Consider the following 22943-nt stretch of genomic DNA (forward strand, 5'->3'; position numbering starts at 1 on the left):
TTCAGGGCAAACCAGCCAGCCCCCACCCGTGTACCAGGCCTCTATCCTATATAGTAAAAGGGTAATATGCAAACTGACCCTAACAGCAGAAAGACTGGGAATGACTGGTCACTATGACACACACTGACCACCAGGGGGCAGACGCTCAATGCAGGAGCTGCCCTCTGGTGGTCAGTGAGCTCCCACATAGGGGAGCTCTGCTCAGCCACAAGCCAGGCTGATGGCTGCCAGTACAGCGGTGGTGGTGGGAGCCTCTCCCGCCTCCTCAGCAGCGCTAAGGATGTCCTACTGCAGTTTAGGCCTGCTCCCCGCTGGCAAGTGGACATCCCCCGAGGGCTGCCGGGCTGCCAGAGGGATGTCTGATTGCCAGCTTAGGCCCAATCCCCCGGGGAGCAGGCCTAAGCCAGCAGGCGGCCATCCCCCGAGGGGTCCCAGACTGGGAGAGGGCACAGGCCGGGCTAAGGGGACCCCCCCCCGCAGTGCACAAATTTTTGTGCACCGGGCCTCTAGTATAAACATAAACACTTAACTTCCAGGTAACAAAAAAATTTACGTTGTGAAATACAACTTAGCTTTTAATTCAACTAGAGGCCCAGTGCACGGATTCATGCACCGGTAGGGTCCCTCGGCCATGCCTGCAGGGATTGGGCCAAAACCTGTAGTCCGACATCCCACGAGGGGTTCCAGATCGCAAGAGGGCGCAGGCCAGGCCGAGGGGCCCCACCAGTGCACAAATCTGTGCATCGGGACTCTAGTATGCATATAAGATCTTTGGTTAATCTCTTCCAGCCGCCCCCACCCCCCTGTTCCTTCTGAGATTCATCAGTCTGCTCCATGTTTCCATGCTGTGAGTTAAGCGTCTGCCCCCTGGTGGTCAGTGTGCGTCATAGCTACTGGTAGAATGGTCGCTTAGGCTTTTATATATATAGATTATAAAAGATATTAGAATAAGCCATGATGAAAATTATCAGCTGAAAAGGGTGTCAGCATTTTACAATTAAATACTAGCATATAATGAACCAGTTATATTGGGAAGATGACTAACATACTTAGAAATATGAAAAGAGAAACTGTAAACACATTGAGACACCTGTGGTTAAAGAATATTCATTTTCTTAACTGGACACATGCTTGTCCCAATTTTCCAACATCTCTTGCTGTTTGGGTACATGGCTAAGTTCTAGTCAATGATGTATGAACAGAAGTGAGGTAACCTTCTGGCTCCTGGCCTTCTAGATTGCCTCCCCCTTTTCATTCCTTTTATGTTTATAAATACTCTGGAAATGGTAGAACACCACACAGAGGAAGCTGGTTCCCAACAATACATAACTTGAAAATAGTCCAGAGATAAACACCTAAAAATTGGTTAAGCCAGAGAAAAACGACCTATTTAAAAACTAATTTGAAATTTCTTTTACAGCAACTGAACCAAATCTTAACCATCTTAGAACAGTCTCTCATTGAAATTAGGACTAAATAATAGGGATGTGCTAACTATACAAAATTCTGCCAACACTGAATTTGTATACAGCAGGTCCTCTATTAACATCATCATAACATTGATAATATGTCTATATCAATTAACCTATGGTAAAATTGGTTGTTACACGTCTTTTCACTTAAAGTGGAAGAATCTATTAATGATGTTAAGTGAAGACTTAGTGTACATAACCTATACACATATAATCTTAAGGAGAAACAATTTAAAGGATATAACAACATGCAAGAGAATGGAGAAACTAAGGAAAAAAATACAGTCTAAGCCAGTGATGGCGAACCTTTTGAGCTCGGCGTGTCAGCATTTTGAAAAACCCTAACTTAACTCTGGTGCCGTGTCACATAGAGAAATTTTTTGATATTTGCAACCATAGTAAAACAAAGACTTATATTTTTGATATTTATTTTATATATTTAAATGCCATTTAACAAAGAAAATCAAACAAAAAAATGAGTTCGCGTGTCACCTCTGACACGCGTGTCATAGGTTCGCCATCACTGGTCTAAGCCAACTTTTTAAAAAACTGTAAATATACATACTCTAAAAAAACCAAAGAGAGTGATTTCCAAGAGTTACTGAGTGCAAAAGAGCATGAGGGAAAATGAGAACATTCATACTAATTTTTATAAAAAGAAACAAAAAGGATAAAGCAGAAAACAATGAAGTTGATTTAGGGGTGGATGATGAACTGGAATATATCTCAGTGAAATGACCCTTCACTGAATATACCTTTTTGTATAGTTTTGACTTTTGGAAGCATGTTAATGTTGTACATATTAAAAAAAATAAATCAATTAAGAATGGAGGGGGGGGGACGACTAAAGCTGAAAGCAAACCAGAACAAATAAACCTATTCATAATTCAAATGAGTAATAAACACAATGAAGGGAAGACAAAAAGAGACAAACCAAGAGGCAGGCAGATAACTAATCTAAGTAACTATCAACACAGTATGTGACTTTGGAGCCTCAGTCAGGGGCATGGTTGAAATGTGGCATGTGCAGGATTGCAAAAAAATCTTGAATACATTAAATGTATTTATTGTAGAGAAACAGACCAAGAAGTTCTGTAACTATTTTAAATGTATGATAGGTTTGAGTAAATGTGTTCATGTTGCTGGGAGTCAGGGTTAAGAGAGAAGGCAAGAAAGAACCCTGTGGTGATGGATTAATATTGGAGATGGTGTAAATTCATGATTTCTGGAACAAAGATGTACATAAGCAGGAATCTATATGCATACGTGACTATATGTGAATGCATATGTTTCCGATCGCCATCTGCTAAACGGGCCAAGGAGCAATGAGTACATCTAAAGCCCAGAACTTGATCTCTACTACCATATCCCACTAAATGGAACCAAGACTTCTAGAGAATAGGCCTGATTCCAAGGTTGGAGCATAACAGGTCTTAAGATGAACCTGGAACATTGTATTATGCCCGAAAAAGTAATTAAATGGTCATATAATAATGAAGGCATATCACAGGGATGAAGCAACCAGTTTGAACAGGCCCCACTAGCAAAACAAAGAAAAATTTAACTCCAAAATAACTAATGAATTATGAACCTTAAAAAACATAACAAAACAGGGATTCATGAGTTCATATTAATAGAAAAAAATAATAAATAAATGGGTGAAGGGTGGTGGGCTCGTGAGTATAGCAGTGCTGAGAACTGATGAATATAGCAGGAAAGTGAACAATAGAACAGGAAATATATACTAAATCCACAGCCCCAAAACAGAAGGGTTGTGGATTCAATTCCCCAGTCATATAACTAGGTTGCAGGTTCAATTCCTGCCCCAGTCAGGGCACTTTTGGGAGGCAACCAATTGATGTGTCTCTCTCACATCGATGTTTTTCTGTGTCTCTCTCTTTCTCCCTCCCACCTACTCTCTCTAAAAATCAATGGGAAAAATATCTTCAGGTGAGGATTAACAAGAGAGAGAGAGACAGGTTAACAGCTAAATGGAACACCTCACTTTAGACTGAATCCTGTATCAGAGAAAAGAAATGCTAAAGGACATGTTAAGTTTACTGAAGTTAATTACTGTGATGGGAACATGTAATTGGACTAGAAAATACACAGTGTATTTAGGGTTAAAGGATTATGATATTTATAACTGACCAGTAAATATTCAGAAAAAAATACAAAGCACATAAACACAGAGAAAAATAACATGAAAAAGCAAATGTTAAGATAATCAGGGTAAGAGACAACAAATAACAAGTGCTGGCAGGAACCCTCATATAGTTAGTGGGATTATAACCCAGCGCTGCCACTAGGGAAAATAGTATGAAGATTCCTCAAAAATTACACAGAAAACTACTGGCCCTGGCTGGTGTGGCTCAATTGGTTGAGTGTCTTCCCATGCACCAAGAAGGTCACCAGTTCCATTCCTGGTCGGGTACATGCCTGGGTTGCCGGCTTGATCTCTGGTAGGGAGTATGTAAGAGGCAGTTGATCAATGTTTCTCTCACATTAATGTTTTATTCTTTTTGCTCCCTCTCCCTTCCTCTCTAAAAATCAATAAAAACATATTTTTTAAAAATAAAAGGAAAACAGTGCTGAGGCTGATGGCAAATGTCTGTTAAAGCAAAACAGAACAGCCGTACAATCCAGAAATTTCACTTCTGGGTATAATTTAAACTATAACTTAAAAAGATATATGCCCTCTGCCCTGGCTGGTTTGGCTCAGCGGATGGAGCGCTGGCCTGCGGACTGAAGGGTCCAGGGTTTGATTCCCGTCAAGGGCACATGTCCAGGTTGCAGGCTCGATCCCCAGCGGGGTGTGTGCAGGAGGCAGCTGATCAATTATTTTCTCATCATTGATATTTCTCTCTCTCTCTCTCTCTCCCTCTCTGAAATCAATAAAATACATATATTTTTAAAAAGATGTGTTATATTTACATATATATATGTAAAATGTGTGTGTGTGTATATATATAATAGAATATTATTCAACAATAAAAAAGAATGAAATCTTGCCATTTGTGATAACATGGATGGAGCTAGAGAGTATTACATTAAGTGAAATAAGTGAGACAAGAGGAAGAGAAAGACCATATGACTTTATTTATATGTGAAATCTAAAATACAAAACAAATGAACAAAATGAAACAGAAATAAGCTCGTAGATACAGAGAACAAACTGACGGTTAGGGGAGAAGATGGGCAGAAGAGGGAAAGAGGATTAAGTACAAACTTCCAGTTATAAGTCACAGGGATGTAATGTACCGCATAAGGAATAGTTATTAACTTCGAAATAACTATATATGGTGGCAAATGGTTACTAGACTTACTGTGGTGATCACTTCACAAGGTATGTAAATGTTTAATCACTATGTTGTAGACCTGAAACTAACATAATATTGTATGTCAACTATAATTAAAAGTAAAATTTAAAAAAATAATCAGTATAAGAAGTGTTCTTTGTACTATTTTATTTTTGGAACTCTTCTATAATTTTGACATATTTCCAAAATAACTTTTTAAAAATTTTAAATCATTTCCAAATAAAAAATCTTTTTAAAAATTTAAGTTCTCTCAAAAAGACTTGTAAAAGAGTATGTCATTTATTATTCTATCAGTTAATATAGTTTTAATTTCCATGAAGCAACTAGATCAAATGCAGACAAGAGTAAAAGAAAGTAAGAAATCAAAAAGTAATAAAAGATGAATATAACCTTTATACAGGCAAATTTACAAAGTGGGAAGGGATAAAGATATCCTTCATTTATATTCTGACATTAAATATTATTAATTAAATAACCCATCAATAACAAATTAATTTTTAATAGCAATACTTCCTTTTTTGAGGTATAGAAAAACATTGAAATATAACCCATACTTCACCCAAGGATAATAACAAGTTTTGTTTTTTTCTTTTTCTTTTTTTTTGTTAATCCTCATGGGAGGATTTTTTTCCCATTGATTTTGAGGAGTGGAAGGGAAGGGGGGAGAGAGAGAAATATCGATGTGAAAGAGACGCATTGATTGGTTGCCTCCCGTACATGTCCAACTGGGGCCAGTGGATCGAGCATGCAACCCAAGTACATGCCCTTGACCAGGAATCAAACCCAAGACCCTTCAGTGCACAAGCCAACACTCTAACCATTGAGCTCACCGGCCAGGGCAAGAGTTTTCTATTTTTAACTAGTGACCTGACCCGGTGCACAAATTCATGCACATTGAAAGTAAGTTAATTAGAAGAATTATTTTAATATCACTATTCACCCTTTCTCTATAATAGAAGTGTCAATCAAATTCACCATCGACAATGACAGATCGAAACACACGTGTGCGATTGGCGCCAGCAAGAGCTTTATATGTATCACGAATGCATGGGTCAACTTAGCCTTTTATAGAATATATAAAATAAACTATATATAGAATAAACTTGCTTAATTAGACCTGCTTTCTGATTTAGCTACACTTCTTCCAGCCCAGTGAAGCACCCCAACTTCTCTTTCAGGTAATTGTTAGCAACACAGCAGTATATATCAACATGAAGCATATTATTATTGTAGATCACGCAGGGAAAATAAGGGTAAAATATTTAACTGCAGGAGTGTTTGACTATATTCTGCACAGTGAGAAAACCTGAAGTCATTTTCAAGGTCCACCATTTCTTACTTCTTTTCAATCGGGTCAAGTTTCTAAGCTTTCTAAATCTCAGTTTTCTGGCTAATTAAAAGAAAATAGGATTCCACTGAGTCTGCTATCTACCTACTCCAGGACTCCTGTGAGGATCACATGAGATGAGGCATGGGAAAACGCTTCACAGACATTTGGCTAAAGTGTAAAATGTTTCCACCTGGCAATAAAGCAATTGGTGTTCCTGGGCTGAAGAAACTCCAAGGAGGCTAGTCGCTAGGGAGAGGAAGCTGGGTGTTGCTATGTGACGTCATTACTCGGCACTCACAGCCACCGTTTCTAGGCTGGGCTGTGGGCTACATTTTGCGCCATGGGGTCTTGGTAGGATTGGCTGTGATTTGGTGGGGCTTATGTCCAAGGTGGTGGCGGGGCTTAAGTCCCACTTTGGGGAAGCCAAATGTTGCTTTGTAGGCTCCAGGTCCGCGGTGCCGTTTCTCTGTAAATGGCCAGTGCGCGTCATGGCAGCTCCTGCGTTGAGCACCTGCCCCCTGGTGGTCAGTGCGTGTCATAGTGACCGGTCAGACACTTAGCATATTAGCCTTTTATATATATAGATGGTTGTTCCTAAAAAGCAGAGATACACTGACAACCTCTGCTCTGGCTTTTAAGAAGCTCACAGTTATATTTCTGGAAATGTATCAAGACAAAAAGACCTGGATTTAAACTTCCTCTCATTCTATTCCTTACTTTTTAATACAATTTCCTCATTTATTTTCAACCTGGTTCTACCAAATTTATATATATGTGTGCTATTCTCAAATTTTTTTTCATACAGGCAGCATATAAATCATAACTATGCATGAAAGGATACAACTGTATTTCAACTTAATAAATTCCAGATCAGGTAAAAAGCAAGGTGAGAAGACAAAAAAAAAAAAAAGAGAGAGAAGGAAACAAGAATGGGTTAATTTTGGAGATAATCATTATATTCTTAAATCCTCATGAAAGAAAAAAAAACACTTTATAGACTACAAAGGTATAGAACATAGCGATAATCCTAACATATGAATCTAGGCTTTCCAATTCTAGACAAGATGAAATAACAGAGACCAAATTCACCTTTCCACCTAAAAATAACCAACTGGACAAAATCTCTGAAATGTTTTCAGACAATGGACATCAGGCAGCTCGATGATACCTGAGGAGGAGAACACTTGAGGTAAGCACTAATCTTGCCTAGGGAGAATTCAGAGTCCAACCAGTAGCAGTCTCTGGAGCCCAGGGAGATGAAGGTGGCTGGAGTTCCTCCGAGAGCTGCATAAAGAACTTTGGAGATTTACAGAGGGTCCTGCTCAACTATATAGCTAAATACTGAGAAAAAATAAATAAATAAATAAATACCTGAAGCAAGGAAAAGGACTTGCCCCAAAAAAGCAAAGTTAACAATCCCTAGACCTTTTTTTCCCCGGGGACGAAAAAAGTTCACGTTTCTACTAGTCACAATAGAAAATCTTGTAATTTCAGGGGAACCAGGTAATATATTTTGGGGGATAGAAGAGGTGAACCCTAAAGGCTGCTCTCCCACTTACAATTTAAAAGCCTCATAAGGATCAAACATAGCATAGATGCATCTCAGAATAAGCCAAAACTTAACATGGAAATATCCAGTATCAAACAAAGTAAAAGTCTAAATGACCGGCATCCAATAAAAAATTATCAGGCGTACAAAGAAGCAAGAAAACATGGCCCACAATAAGAAGAAAAACCAATCCATACAAAGAGATCCAGAAACTAAAAAGATGATAGAATTAGTAGACAAGGGCATTAAAAATAACTAACTATAACAATTTTGCTCATTTGGTTGGACAACATCCTGTACATGGAAAGGTCTCCATTCGATTCCTGGCCCGGGCATGTGTCTAGGTTGCGGGTTTGGTCTCAGGTTGGGGGATGTGCAAGAGGCAACCAACGAATGTTTCTCTCTCTCCCCCTTCCTCTCACTAAAATCAATAAACATGTCCTTAGGTGAGTATTAAGAAAAAGTAACTATATACCATACAGTATTTAAGAAGGCAGAGAAAACAATGAATATGTTAAGTAGACAAGAAAACTATAAAATAGACCCAAACTAAACTTTCAGAGATGAAAATTATAATGGTTGGAATTAATAGCTGATAAGACACTGTAGATTATCTTGAAAATGTAGCAACAGAAATAATCTAAAGTGAAACAGAGAGGAAAAAACTAAAAAAATAAAAATGATGGACAGAATATCCATGCACACGTTCACCCAGTCCAATAAATGTATTTGACAGGCAACAATTAACTATAATTGTTAAACTCTGCTCTGCCATTCATGAGGCTAGAACAGGGGTGGGCAAACTTTTTGACTCGAGGGCCACAATGGGTTCTTAAACTGGACCGGAGGGCCGGAACAAAAGCATGGATGGAGTGTTTGTGTGAACTAATATAAATTCAAAGTAAACATCATTACATAAAAGGGTACTGTCTTTTTTTTTTTTAGTTTTATTCATTTCAAACGGGCCGTATCCGGCCCGCGGGCCGTAGTTTGCCCACGGCTGGGCTAGAATAACAAGCAGGAAAAACCAGCTATAAAGTCAACAGGAAACAATACTGTTCCAAGGCCATGCTACAGCTGGGTGGTTATAGAAACATTCTTCTTTGACTACTACTACTGCTTGCTTACTCACAGGGCAACTGTTTACTAAAACCATAAGCTGTCAGAAACTTTGCTGTTACAAATCACATCTGTAAGATTAAAATACCCACTCTAGAATCTAATGCACTTTGGAGGGATGCAGAGCTTCAAATAAAGTGTTTCTGGACACAACATTCTACAATTACTTTAACATTATAGTTCCCAAGTAAACAGGACCCCTGGGCCCACTTTGCAGCCCTGACCTGATTGGAGTCCTTCACAGATAGCACCGCTTTGCTCTGAGTCTCTCAAACAATTTCACTTAAATTTCATCTAAAATCCTAGTTAACCCCAAATCCTACAAAAGCTTTTTTTCTTTGATAAGATTCCCTGAGGTTCCTCTGGTATGTAGAATCCTTTATTGCAATAAGTAGCCTGATTTAATCAGACTATAAATTTTGCCTGTTAATCATGAGCTGACGGAGAGGTAGGACAAGTGCAAACTGGAATTTCCAAAGTGAGACAGAGACAAAAAAATATTTGAAGAATATTGCCTGAAATATTTCAAAATGTGATAGGCTTACCAATTTTCAAATCTATCTACAACAATAAAAGAGAAACATGCAAATTGACCATCCCTCCGCTACACCCACCAGCCAATCAGAGTGATATGCAAATCAACCCAACAAAGACGGCGGTTAATTTGCATACACAGGCACGGAGCGAAGACTGAAGACAGTGTAGAAGGAAGCCAAGCGCTGCAGAAGGGAGCGAAGCGGTGGAGAAGGGAACAGAGCCGAGGCCACGGAGACAGGAGAGAGCTAAGTGGCGGAGAACAGAGGGAGCGAGGCAGCAGAGAAGTGAGGGAGCAAAGCGGCGGACACAGGAGGAAACTGAGGCAGTGGACACAGGAGGGAGCGAGGCAGCGGAGAAGGGAGGGAGCCGAGGCAGCGGAGATGGGAGGGAGCGAAGCAGCAAACACGGGAGGGAGCGAGGCAGCGGAGAAGGGAGGGAACCGAGGCAGCAGAGAAGGGAAGGAGTGAAGCAGTGGACACGAGAGGGAGCCGAGGCAGCGGACACGGGAGGAAGCGAGGCAGCGGAGAAGGGAGGGAACTGAGGCAGCGGAGAAGGGAAGGAGTGAAGCAGTGGACACGGGAGGGAGCAAAGTGGCGGAGATGGGAGGGAGTGAGACAGCGGAGAAGGGAGTGAAGCCAGCCTTGGCGGGCTTTGCTCCCTTCTCTGCTTTGCTCTGGCCTCAGGAAGCCCTATTCTTGCAGGAATAGGCCAGAGGAAGCCCTATTCTTGCAGGAATCTTCCTGCAACGGGTCTCTAGTGTATGTATATATATTATGCAAATTAGCCAGGATGCCGTAACAGTCATGACCAGCTCAGGAGGAAGGGCTGGGGGCGGCCCGGAGCGGAGACACAACATTCAGGGGGGCCTGTCCCCAGTGCCAGCGGCTGCGGCGCACCAGCAGTCCCGCCTCTGAGCGGGAGCTACAGAGGAAACACCTTTTCTGACTGCTCATTGGCTAAGCTCTCTGTACGCCACTCACAGTGTTCTTGGTAACTTGGGTAATAAGAATCCAAGAAGGTGAACTAGGGTTTTTCCACCTCACTCCTGGAGGAAAAAAACAAAGGTCCGCTACTGGAGGGGCTAAGAAATGTCATATCCTGCCCTGGCCAGTTTAGCTCAGTAGATAGAGCCTTGGCCTGCAGACCACAGGGTCTGGGTTCAATTCTGATCAAGGGCATGTACCTAGGTTGGAGGCTCCTCCCTGGCTGGGACCCAGGTCAGGGCTCATGCAGGAGACAACCAATCGAAGTGTGCCTCTCACAATGATGTTTCTCTCTGTCTTTCCCTCTCTCTTCCCCGCTCTCTAAAAGTCAGTGGAAAAATATCCTCAGGTGAGGATAAAAAAAAAAAATAAAGAAATGTCATATCCTATGAAAGAGACATCTTGAAAATGCCTAAAGAAAGCTGTCATTTTTTCGTGGTGAAGGGATTTGGAGTTCGTGTTGATGAAAACACCTTGGCGGCTGCGGCCGGCAGTGGCAGCAGCAGTGGGGTGATGGGGGTGGCGCCTTCCCCTGATCTGCTGGTTGCCCCCTGCAGAAGGCCTAAGGGGGAGTGGGCCTAAGCCATCAGTAGGACATCCCCTGAGGGCTCCTGGACTGTGAGAGGGGCAGGCTGGGCTGGGGACACCCCCCCCCCAGTGCACGAATTTTGTGCACCGGGCCTCTAGTATACATATAAAATAATATTTAGTACTAAATGACAACTTAGCTGAAAGATACTTCCAAAAATCTCAGAAATGAACATTTATGAACTCCTTGTATATCTCAGACACTGAGAATTTAAAGGTGAAAAAAATACAGTCACCATCCTCAAAACTGCCAGTATTATACATCTTATGTTAATTTGTGGTCATCATTAGCAAGAAGTCATCAGAGTACCAGTAACAGTTGAGCAACGAGTTTTCAGAATGTTTGAATCCCGATGAACCATAAATATTACTAACTGGAAAAACAAATTTCAAACTATAAACACTCTAATACACACATGTACATACACACTCTTTGGCTAAGTGTCAAATGTATGTCAAAGTTCTCAGGCTCTTGATTAACATAGGGCTACATTTTCTCATTTCAAACTTCATTTTCTGAAAAGTAAATTATAGTGGAATATTTTGAACTTTCAAACTTTAAAAGGACTTGAACTAAAGGAAATAAAAACATTACTAGTACTTTTATTCCACAGTAAAATCCTTCCAGAATAAAATATTACAGGAAAACCCCCCCACAAGATTTAGACTATATAGAATGAATAATATACATTTTCCTAAGTCTCTATGCAATACAGATCAATGATTTAAGTACCTGGCTTAATACTTAAGTTAAATGCTATGTATATAGATGCTTCTGCTTTGGAACGAACACACTGAGGAAATACTAAGACTACTCAAACATTTTCATAGAAGAAAAACATTCTACCTCACCAGACACCCTTTTTAAGACAATTATCTATTCCTTTTTGTATCCCCAGCACCTGGTACAGTGAAAGGCATGTAGTATATGTTAAATAAAAACAATGACAAAAAACAACCAACTAAAATGAACCCTCTTGCCTAGCTGGTTTGGCTCAGTGGATAGAGCGTCAGCCTGCGGACTGAAGGGTCCCAGGTTCGATTCCAGCCAAGGGCACATGCCTAGGTTGAGGGCTCAATCCCCAGTAGGGGGCATGCAGGAGGCAGCTGATCAATGATTCTCATCATTTATGTTTCTATCTCTCTATCCCTCTACCTTCATCTCTAAAATCAATACAAATGTATTTGAAAAGTAAATAAATAAATAAAATAAAATGAACCCTCTTTCTACCCAGACTCTGCCAGAACATGCTCAGTTCCAACAACTCTTTGGATCACCCAACTAGGAGCTATAAATGGGGAGCTGTGGCTTTTTCCTTTCACACTTTGGCCAGTATTCTCATCAGCAAACCAATGGCTAGAGTCTCTTTTCCTCAGACTTCACGTCCATGTCTTAGGTTTCTATCTAGTATGTGAGAATACAGTGAATCTCACACTGCCGTCTTGATATCTAGATCCCAGATGGTCAGTAAATCCCCAGATACAGAACAAAGATAACTATAAGTAGAACCATTTTTTTTTTAAGTTTTTCTTTTTTATTGATTTCAGAGAGGAAGGGAGAGGGGAGAGAGAGAGAAAAACATTAATGTTGAGAGATAATCATTGATCGGCTGCCTCCTGCACACCCCCCACTGGGGATCAAGCCCACAACCTGGGCATGTGCCCTTAACCGGAATCAAACCCCAGACCCCTCGGTCCACAGGCCAACACTCTATCCACTGAGCCAAACCAGCTAGGGCAGAACAATTTGACAGAAAAATTAGGTGCTTCATGAGTGTGAATCCTAACTGCTAGAGAAGGATACTAAGAGGGAACACCTGTTCTTGGTTGAGAAGTGGGACTACTTACCCTTTAAAATCTCTTCAACTGTAAGATTCTGTTTTTAAGTTGACAATCTCTATAAACTCATTTTATAAAACAAAAAAATGAGTTTATAAACTATAAAGCTACACTTAAAACTAAGCTTTATGCAATTTTTTAATACAACTAAATCTGTAATTGTTATATTAATAATCAAATTTTAATTATCCAGGAACACACTACACTATCCAGTGTCATATTGAATGACAGAAGGTTAGAAAAAAATAAAGTCCAGAATGTTCCTTTGAGAGTCAAACAAAAGATAGTGCCAGACAGGCCCAGCATTAAACCACAGGGAAATGATAAAAGCGAAGATACAATATATTTGAGAATTGAAACTAAGATTGACATTATGGTTAGTTTCATCAATGACCCAGCAGCAGTCTTAACTGGCAAAATAAGATGGCCAAAGTCCCATGTAAAATATAACCCTCCTTCAAATAGTAAAGATTAGTTAGGATGATTATACAAGTAATGCCTTATAAAGAGGGCAGATACAGCAGCTGAACGAAAAGCTAGAAATTAAACAAAAAACAGGGCAGGCAGAAGAAATGATCTAAGTCAGTGATGGCGAACCTATGACACGCGTGTCAGAGGTGACACGCGAACTCATTTTTTTGGTTGATTTTTCTTTGTTAAATGGCATTTAAATATATAAAATAAATATCAAAAATATAAATCTTTGTTTTACTATGGTTGCAAATATCAAAAAATTTCTATATGTAACACGGCACCAGAGTTAAGTTAGGGTTTTTCAAAATGCTGACACACCGAGCTCAAAAGGTTCGCCATCACTGATCTAAGTAGATCAGCACATATATGACAACTGCAAATAACAGAATGCAGGGAAATAGTAGCCAGTGATCAGAGATAACGGTATTTTTTAAAGCATTAAAAATGCCAAATTATCAATACAACTGTATGTAGAAACATGTAATTATATCCAGGTATGGCCCAACCTAATCTCTCAAACTCTATCTTTACTTTTCTCCTCGGCAAGTGACAACTTTTCTGAGTAATCATTTCAACTATGTTCTTATCAGAAGTTTTCTTCACCCTCATCTTTCTGCCTCATGTGTTCCTAGCCAGCCCTCAATACTGTAATGAACAACCCTCCCTGGTGAGGTGTTGGAGAAAATCCTCACACCGAGTATGCTTAGAAAGTTAGTGTTTTCTGACATGAGGAGGTGGGAGAGGGAAGAGGGAACTCTTGGCTAGTGGCACTAAAGCTGAGGAGATGGCCTATGTGGTCAGGAAATTGGTTATATATGTGAGGATTGAGCAAATACGTAAATATGGTGAGCATAATGGGAACCAGATTTCTCACTGTTGGCAAAGCAAAGTAAAATGTGGAACGTGGGAAGGTTAGAATAAAATATGTGCGGTTGAACTAGAAATGGATTGAACTCATGGTTCTAAACATATATAGAAACAAAATAAGTGTATGTGTGAGAGAGACAGAGAATATGCATGTAATTTTCCTACCTCTATCAACTCAAAAATAGGCTCAGAAGCAATGACACACCATAAAAAATGACCACACCTAGTGACCAGATCTTCTTTTCTAAATAACATTCTCCCACTAAAAGAAGACAGGGGTCCTTGGAGAAATGGCTGAATACGAGGCATGTATATGACAAGTTTTGAACATCTCAGTATGTCAATAAGAAAATGCAAAATAGTGGAGCATATTCAAAGTCAGTTTAAAGAAACATCCACAAGCCAAATCATAAAAAATATCTTAATATCAAAATATTGTTAGTACTATCAGTTAAATTACAGTAACAAATGATTGAATAAAACAGAAATCTATGTTCACACTGACATAAAGGCATAGATATATGAATATATAATGTTTATATATCGTGTAATGAATACATAAATACATGCATTCTTACAGACACGGAGGGAAGGGAAACACCTACCTCAGAGCAGAATGTTAATATTAATAACTGTAGAAAGAATGATGTAATTAGGAAAAAAACATTCAACAACCTTCATAATAAAAACTGATTCAGACAAAAATCAATGTTAAAACTAGTGGTGAAAGTCTGATGAGGAAAGCTGAGGAACCAGACAGATACTAACAAGGGATCACATCAATAGTAATGGTACAAATTGACTTTGTGCCACCTGATGTGATGCTGTGAGAACACAGCATCTCTTCTGTGGTATTCCTGACAAATACACATAACCTAAATCTAATCATGAGGAACCATTAGAAGAACACAAACTGAGGGATACTCCACAACTAACTGATCTTAACTCTTCAAAGATGTCAAAGACATGAAAAGAACAGGAAAGATACAGTTGCTCCAGATTGAAGGAGAGTAGGGACTTGTGACAACTAAATACACATGATTCTGGACTGGATCCTGGCTCTTTAGGATATTATTTTGCTATAAAGGTCATTATTGAGATAGTTGGTGAAATTTGACACATGTGGATTAGACTGTATTACTGTATCAATGTCATTAACTTCCTGATTTTGATGGGTATACTGAGATACTGTGTTTACAAAGTACAAACTACCATACAGTATTTAGGAGAAATGGGCATCAAGTCTGCAACTTACTCTCAAATCATTCCTAACCCCCAGATGGGAGGGGCTTCCATTTTGACCCCTGGAAGACATTTTTGGTTGAAACAAAAAAGGGGGGGAGGGGTGTTGCTCCTAGCACTTAGTGGGTAAAGGCCAGGGCCACACTCCACAACATCTTGTGTTGAGGGTAAGCCTGTAGGTAGGGAAGGAAACTTCTGCCACTATAAGGATGAGCTACCTCTTTACCACTATAAAATGAAGTCACTGGTGTCTTGAAGACCCAAATATTCATTCCCACTGACCTATCAGCTACTTGATGGTGTTTCTACTGTAATAGAGAACTGAACAACTGCTGAGAATATTTTCTACACCCACTTACCTAGCACCCCCCACCACCAACTTTCTTTTTCTCTGGAGATTTGGGAGATAGCCTACATAAAAATTCCTTGGGAAATTGAGCTTAGTTTTGCACAGAAAACATGAATCCTAATTTCTTATATATAAAACAAATCTATCATTTCCACTATGTTAATTTATGCCATCTAACTTAATGCTTAAGACTTAGATCCCATTTATTTCCTCTATTCCTTTACACTCATCAAAAGTCAAAAGGGCCCAGCCGTGTAACTCAGTGGTTGAGCACAGACCCAGGAATCACACAGTTGATTCCCAGTCAGGGCACTTGCTGGGGTTGTGGGCGTGATCCCCAGAGTAGGGGGCATGCAAGAGGCAGCCAATTGATGATGTTCCTCTCTCATGGATGTTTCTATCTCTCTGTCCCTCTCTCTAAAAATCAATTAAAAATTTTTTTTTAAGTCAGAAGGTACAATTTCCCCTTATTTCTGTTTCTCAATGTTCTCTTCTTTTTAACACCTTTTAAGTAGTCTTTTAATGTCTTGAAGGCAAATGGAGGACCTATTTCTTACAAGCGCTAGTAATTTTACACTGCACTCTTCCTGAAGTAGGCTTCTACATTCCTTGCCTACATATTTCCATAAAGATACATAACTTCCTGGGGTCTAAAATATTATTAATTCCTTCTTATTAAAGAACTACAACACTAAGGATCAAAGTTTGATTTTTAAAGCTTACTGGTCCACCTAAAATTTAAAATTTGGATATAATTCCACTTAAAATTAAAAGGGTCTTGAAAAAACATTTCAGTTGGAGGTTTAAAAGGAAATTAAAACATTTACTAAAACAAGCCTCTTCAGAGAATAAAATGTTGTTTGCACTATTGTTTTAAGACAAGGCTTTACCCACATTACATCTTTCAATGAGTTCAATCCCATAGCTCTTTTGGTTTTATAAATAAGCACTATTTCTTCTGACATTATCTATGAACAATAAATAGGTCTTCTGCTTACTAGGTTGCATGACCTGATTTACTTGAGGTCAGAGAGATTCCTTCAAAATCGGGTCAAGTACATGTACACTGCTACCTTCTATGCCATTTAGTAGCAAAAAAATAAAAATAGACTCCAATATTAAATTTAAAACAAAGTTAAAAAACTGAAGATAAATAAGTACAAATGAACTCAACTGATTATTGAATTAACTTAAGTATACACAATAAAATTAGTTCAAATCTTTTGAACAAACACATCACTATTACTTCATCCTTAAGTGAAATAATAGAAAGACAAAAAGAACTGGAAAGAAATTTATATTCTTCAAAGTAATATTGGTATTATAATAATCTTAGCTTATTTTTCAACATATTCCATAGTTCTGTTCAATAAAAGAGCCTATAAGCAATGAATACACCCAGCACTCAGATTCGGTGTCTAAGTACTAATCCACATAAAAAACACAAGGATCCTTGATTAAATGGATGATTCCATGATTGAAACAGGTAAAGTACAAGATGAATCTGGGTAATCTTATGTGCAGAAAGCAAGGGATGATGGGGTTATATCAAAAGGACACAAGAGATAGCTGGAAATGGTTTATACTACCTAAATCTATTATAAACATGTTTATTAAGTAAAAATTATTGAGTCTATAGTGATTGAGAGAGTGGGGGGGAGGGAGAGAATTCTTCTTTATAGAATTTGAGCTATTGAATGTGGAATAAATAGCAATTAGAAAACTCCATTCTGCAACTGTCTGTGTAATAAATGATGCAGGCAAAAATCAACAATGGCTGCTAAAATGAAGGGGTAAAACAATAGTGAAAGAAGGATATTCACATGGTAGCAGAGCAGCACCCAGAAGCTTACTGACAAATTAAATTATAAAAGGAAAAATGTACCTGTATTTTGGAGAAAGGTGGTGGATCACACCCTTCACTAGGTGGTCAAGGCAATAATAAGAGTAGCTTCTGATGTGAAGCAACATATACAATAACACTTTGAAGTATTCTTGTCAAAATATGTTTAGCCTGAACCTGATCAAGCTTATCAGGCTTAGCTTCTAGTGTTCTCTGACACTGTACTACTTTAATATAGTGGTGTAACAGCTTATATGACATCATCAGGAAACCAGAGGCCCATGAAATTCGTGCACTGGGGAAGGGGGGGGTGTCCCTCAGGCCGGCCCGTGCCCTCTCGCAGTTCCAGACCTCTCGCTTATTACCTCCCGCTTGCTCGCTGCTCCTTACTGCTGCCACGGAGGCGGGAGAGGCTCCTGCCACCACCGCTGCGCTCACCAACCATGAGCCCGGCTTCTGGGAGTGCACTGACCACCAGGGGGCAGCTCCTGCGTTGAACATCTGCCCCCTAGTGGTCAGTGCACATCATAGCGACCGGTCATTCCATTTTTCGGTCAATTTGCATATTAGGCTTTTATTATATAAGATAATCACATCAATTCTGAATATGGAACATTCTACAAAACAAATATCCTGGGCTCTTAAAAAAATCAGTTCCATGGGAAATAAGTACTATAATCATGTCACCAGTTAGGTATGAGACTGCCCTTTTTCTTAAGAAATGTATACTATCATACACATACACACACACACACACACACACAAACACACACACGGAGAGAGAGGAGTCATATGTGTGCAATTATGTAAAAATGTGACTGAAAATCAATCTAGACAGAGAGGTATGGGTATCATTGTACTGATCTTTCACACTTTCTATATATTTTAACTTATTCATAATAAAAGGTTGACAGTGAGGAAAATAAAGTAAAATGTTATTAATCAGCAGGATCCACAAAACTTTCAGAGTGTCTACAAAACCAAAAACATTTCACAATAATAATATTATTTGCCTTTTTCACAATGTTGACATTTGTACAGACAGTAAAAGCAATGGTGGGCAAAGCTGGTGCCTTACCACACACCAGGGTAGGGACTCCAAAGGGTATTAAGTAGTCATATTCTTCACTGCCACATACTTCACAGTTAAAAAATGACAGTTTCACATTAGAAAAAGCCCTTGATGAAAGATTAAAAATTATTAATTTTATCATATCACAACCCTTGAAGGCTCTAATATGCTGTGTGACAACATAAGTATGATTAAACACTTCTACTGTGTACGAAGTATCTGTTTTGTTAAAGAGAAAACATTACTGCTCAAGTTGCCAGATAAACTAGCCACTTTTTTTTCTGGAACACTACTCCTTACTTGAAAGACTGACAAACTATGCTTACAAAGACTTGAGTATTAGGCAGACCACTTTTTCAAAAATGAACAAAGTGGGCCACTCACTGTTAGTCATTTTCCTTGAAGTAATTTCTACCAACGAAAAATTTCAACTTTTAAGCAAAAACTAAAATCCTGGAGAACTTTATCTACCACTGTGAACTTGACAGCTTCCCAATACCTAAAGGCTTTTCTGATGAGTTTGGCAGTGATATTATTGTGATATTTTGATACTATATAATGAGGTGTGAGCCCATTTGCATGAATCAGTATAACTAGAATTTTCCAAATGACAAATGTATGATGTTACAAAACAGGTGTGTGTAAAAGGTCCATTCAAAGTGCAAGACAAACTAATAGATTTTAATGTAACAGCATGGAAAGTTCATTAGAATGGTGTTAGATTTCAAGCTGCAACTAATCTATATATATATAAAAGCCTAAGCGGCCATATATATAAAAGCCTAAGCGGAACGACTGGAACAACCGGTCGCTATGATGTGCATTGACCACCAGGGGGCAGACGTTCATTGCAGAAGTTGCCCCCTGGTGGTCAGTGTGCTCCCACAGTGGGAGCGCCTTCAGCCAGAAGCCGGGCTCACAGCTGGTGAGTGCAGCTGCCACGGTGGGAGCCTCTCCCGACTCCATGGCAGCACTACCAAGTGGCAACAGCAGGCGCAACAGGCCGGGATGAGCGTGAGCAGCGCGGCGCCCAGCCCCAATTCGGGCTCCTCTCTGGCCGCCTGCCGCTTGGCGCACTGTTACATCCCCCAAGGGGTCCCAGATTGTGAGAGGGATGTTGACTGCCGGCTTAGGCCTGATCCCAGTGCCATTCTCTGTAAAAGGCAGTCAGTCTGAACAACTCAGTGACTCAGGGAAGCGCAGGGAACTCAGGGTGAGCCTGCCTTCGTGCTTGACTCACCCACTCGATGGTGTTCACAGGACAGATTGTAGTGGCTCAGCCCTTGCACGTGCAGCAGCTGCTGAAGTTCAAGCAGCAGGCTGTGCAGCAGCAGAAGGCCATCCAGCCACAAGCCAGCATTCAGACATCCCCTGAGGGGTCCTGGACTGCAAGAGGGTGCAGGCCGGGCTGAGGAACCCCCTCTCCCAGTGCACGACTTTCGTGCACCGGGCCTCTAGTCTTTAAAATACTCCCATTTGTTGAGTTTAGTGTAGTATCAAAGAAAGTTTACAATTATGTGAAAAATCTATTGAAAATACCACATAGCTGTATAAGGCTGAATTTCTTCATATATTTCAACCAAAACAACATAATGAAATATACTGAATTCAGGGGATATGAGAATGCAGCTATCTTTTATTAAGCCAAACTATTAATTTCTTTTTCTTTCTTATTTTTTGTTTTTAGAGAAAGGAAGGGAGAGGGAGGGAACATCAATTTGTTGTTCCACTTATTTATGAATTCTTTGGTTGATTCTTGTATGTGCCCTGACCGGAATCAACCCTGAAAACTTGGCATATCAGGACGATACTCTAACTAAGCTACCAGGCTAGGGCCTATTAAGCCAAACTTTAAAGAAAGTTGCAAAAAATGGAAAACAATGTTATTCTACTCACTATTTTTTAAAGAACATTTATTTCATAAAAATATTGTTAACATGTAATAGGTTATTGTTATTTTTAATTTTAGAGAGGGTGGGAAAGGGAGAGGGGGAGGGGCGGGGGGGGGGGGGGGAGAGGGAGAGGGAGAAGGAGAGGGAGAGAAACACTGCTGTGGGCAACAAACATAGATTGGTTGCCTCCCACATGAACCCCGACTGGGGACCTTATCCATAACCTGGGCATGTGCCTTGACTGGGAATTGAACCAGAGACCTTTCTGTGCATGGGACAATGCTCAACCAATTGAGCCACACCAGCCAGGGCAGGTTTTTGTTACTTTAAAGTGAAATACTAGTAAGTATTTTTGAAATGTTTCACTTCTCTAATTTGATAAATATTGATATATATATAATCAAAAGCTCTTTGGAATTCTCAATAATTTTTTTAAGATTGTAAAGTAGTCCTAAAACCAAAAAAAATGATTTCACTGTTGCTCTGGAAATCAATACATGCCATACACATATTTCAATAATCCAAAAATCTCACCTAAGCATTAATGACTATAGTCTTTACACTACACTACCCTGGCTCCTGGCAAGTTAGCTCTGTTGAAATTAACTTTAAGCACCTCTCTCTCAAATCAATAAAAATATATTTTTAAAAAATTCAGAAAATGTGTGCTGGTGATGATGTGAAGAAATTAGAACCCTTGTGCATTGCTGTTAGGAGTGTAAATGGTACAGCCAAGTTGGAAAACAGTTGGACAGTTCAACAAAGATCTACCATATGTCCCCAAAATTCTACTCCTAGGGACAAATCCAAAAGAATCGAAAACAGGGACTCAAATAGCCAAAAGGTAAAAACAACCCAAGTGTTCACCAACAGATGAATGGCTAAACAATGGGATGTTATTCAGCCATAAAAAGAAATGGAATTTTGATATAGGCTACAACATGGATGGACCTTGACAAGATTATACATAATGAAATAACCCACTTACATGAGGTACCTACAACAGGCAAGTTCATAGAAACACAAAGTAAAACAGCGGTTACTAGGACTGGAAGGAGTAAAGGGGGAGTCATGAATTATTATTTAATGGGTACAGAGTTTTTGTTGGAGATGATTAAAATGTTTTGGGTATAAATAATGGTGATGGTTACACAACATTGTGAATGTATTTAATGTCACTAAATTGTATATTTGTATATAATAAATATATTTTACCACATTTTGAAAAAATTGTTACTTTTTTAAAAAAATGACTTACATTTATTCTTTGCAAGAAAATTTAATTGCCTTAATGTTTGTTAGTATTTTTCAAATAAAAATATTAAGAGTTGAGCCCTCCAATAAAAATAATACGAGTCACTGATAATGCTTTACTTACCCGCTTGGGGCCACTAAAAATCTTTCTGGTATTTTCCTTTGATTTATCTCCTTGTTTACTTGGGGGCTTCTTCACACTTTCAGGAACACCAGGCAAGTCCTCTGTAAAATCCAAGTTTTCTGAAATGGTAATCAAAACTATCTAGCTTTCTAAGATTTCAAATTATCTACCAAACAATCTATGGACATTTGGTGGGGAGGGAAGAGGGTAAAAAACAAAAAAGGAATAAAAGCACCACACGGTTGATAAAATACTGCCAAAAGTATTATCTCATTCTCCCATTCTCACCCTATTTGTCCCACCCCCACCATCAAGAAAAAAATCAGAAACCTAGTTGCTCTAGTTTTATTTTGTATAAATGGTAAAATCAATTCTTTTACACAATAACTGCTGGATATCTATGAACACTGACATTGGTATGATCTATTTAAAGACACACACAATACCAAGTGGTATCTATCTTTAACATTTTCCTAGAATTTAAGGACACAATCATGTTGGGTTCAAAGAAGGCCCGCTTACATCTATAAAGACTACATTTAAAAATAAAATTTTTAAAGGATTACTATCTTTGGCAAAAGACACAAAATGACCAAATACAATGTAGTTAAATGATTTAGGGGATCTTCACACAAAACTAACCAAAAGATCAGATTAATTCCCAGATAGCTATAAATGTTTATTTTCAAGCTTAAAAAAGAAGACAAAAATAGAAACTTTTCTCCAGGCCAAAATTTTAAAGTGTTTGCTATTCCTATATGAAGACTCAAATTTCACTCAAATGGTCTCTAATTTAAAATTGTCTCTAATTTAATTTTTGATATCAACCTGAAGTTTTTGAAAGGGAGACTGATTTCACATTTTAAAGTTTAAAAAATTACATATCCCAAGATGTAAACTTCAGCCACAGATGTTCAATTGCAGATTAAGATAATTTGCTATCAAGGTTAGCCATACATTACTTATCACCCTCATCCCACCCTCCCAGAGAACAACTTTAAAGCTTATTGCTCAGTCAGAGCTCAGAAACTAGCAAGGTTCCTGCAATCATCAGTTCTCCAGAAGAGATTCAAGACAACATTAATAATT

At 39.1% G+C, this 22943-nt stretch overlaps 1 protein-coding gene across 6 annotated transcripts in view; it reads right to left on the reverse strand.

Annotated features, from left to right (window-relative positions):
* The window catches only part of WAPL (WAPL cohesin release factor), a 109134-nt gene that overhangs the window by 55149 nt on the left and 31042 nt on the right, over positions 1 to 22943 (reverse strand). For 4 of the 6 annotated variants that reach the window (XM_014543630.1, XM_014543631.1, XM_014543635.1 and 1 more), the window contains one exon: positions 21855 to 21973. In XM_014543630.1, coding sequence (XP_014399116.1) covers positions 21855 to 21973 — 119 coding nt within the window. The remainder of the gene's footprint in view (positions 1 to 21854; positions 21974 to 22943) is intronic. The other 2 variants (XM_014543633.1, XM_014543632.1) reach the window with 1 other exon arrangement.

Source organism: Myotis brandtii, unplaced genomic scaffold, assembly GCF_000412655.1.
Source record: "Myotis brandtii unplaced genomic scaffold, ASM41265v1 scaffold33, whole genome shotgun sequence".
In the NCBI taxonomy this organism is placed as follows: domain Eukaryota; kingdom Metazoa; phylum Chordata; class Mammalia; order Chiroptera; family Vespertilionidae; genus Myotis; species Myotis brandtii.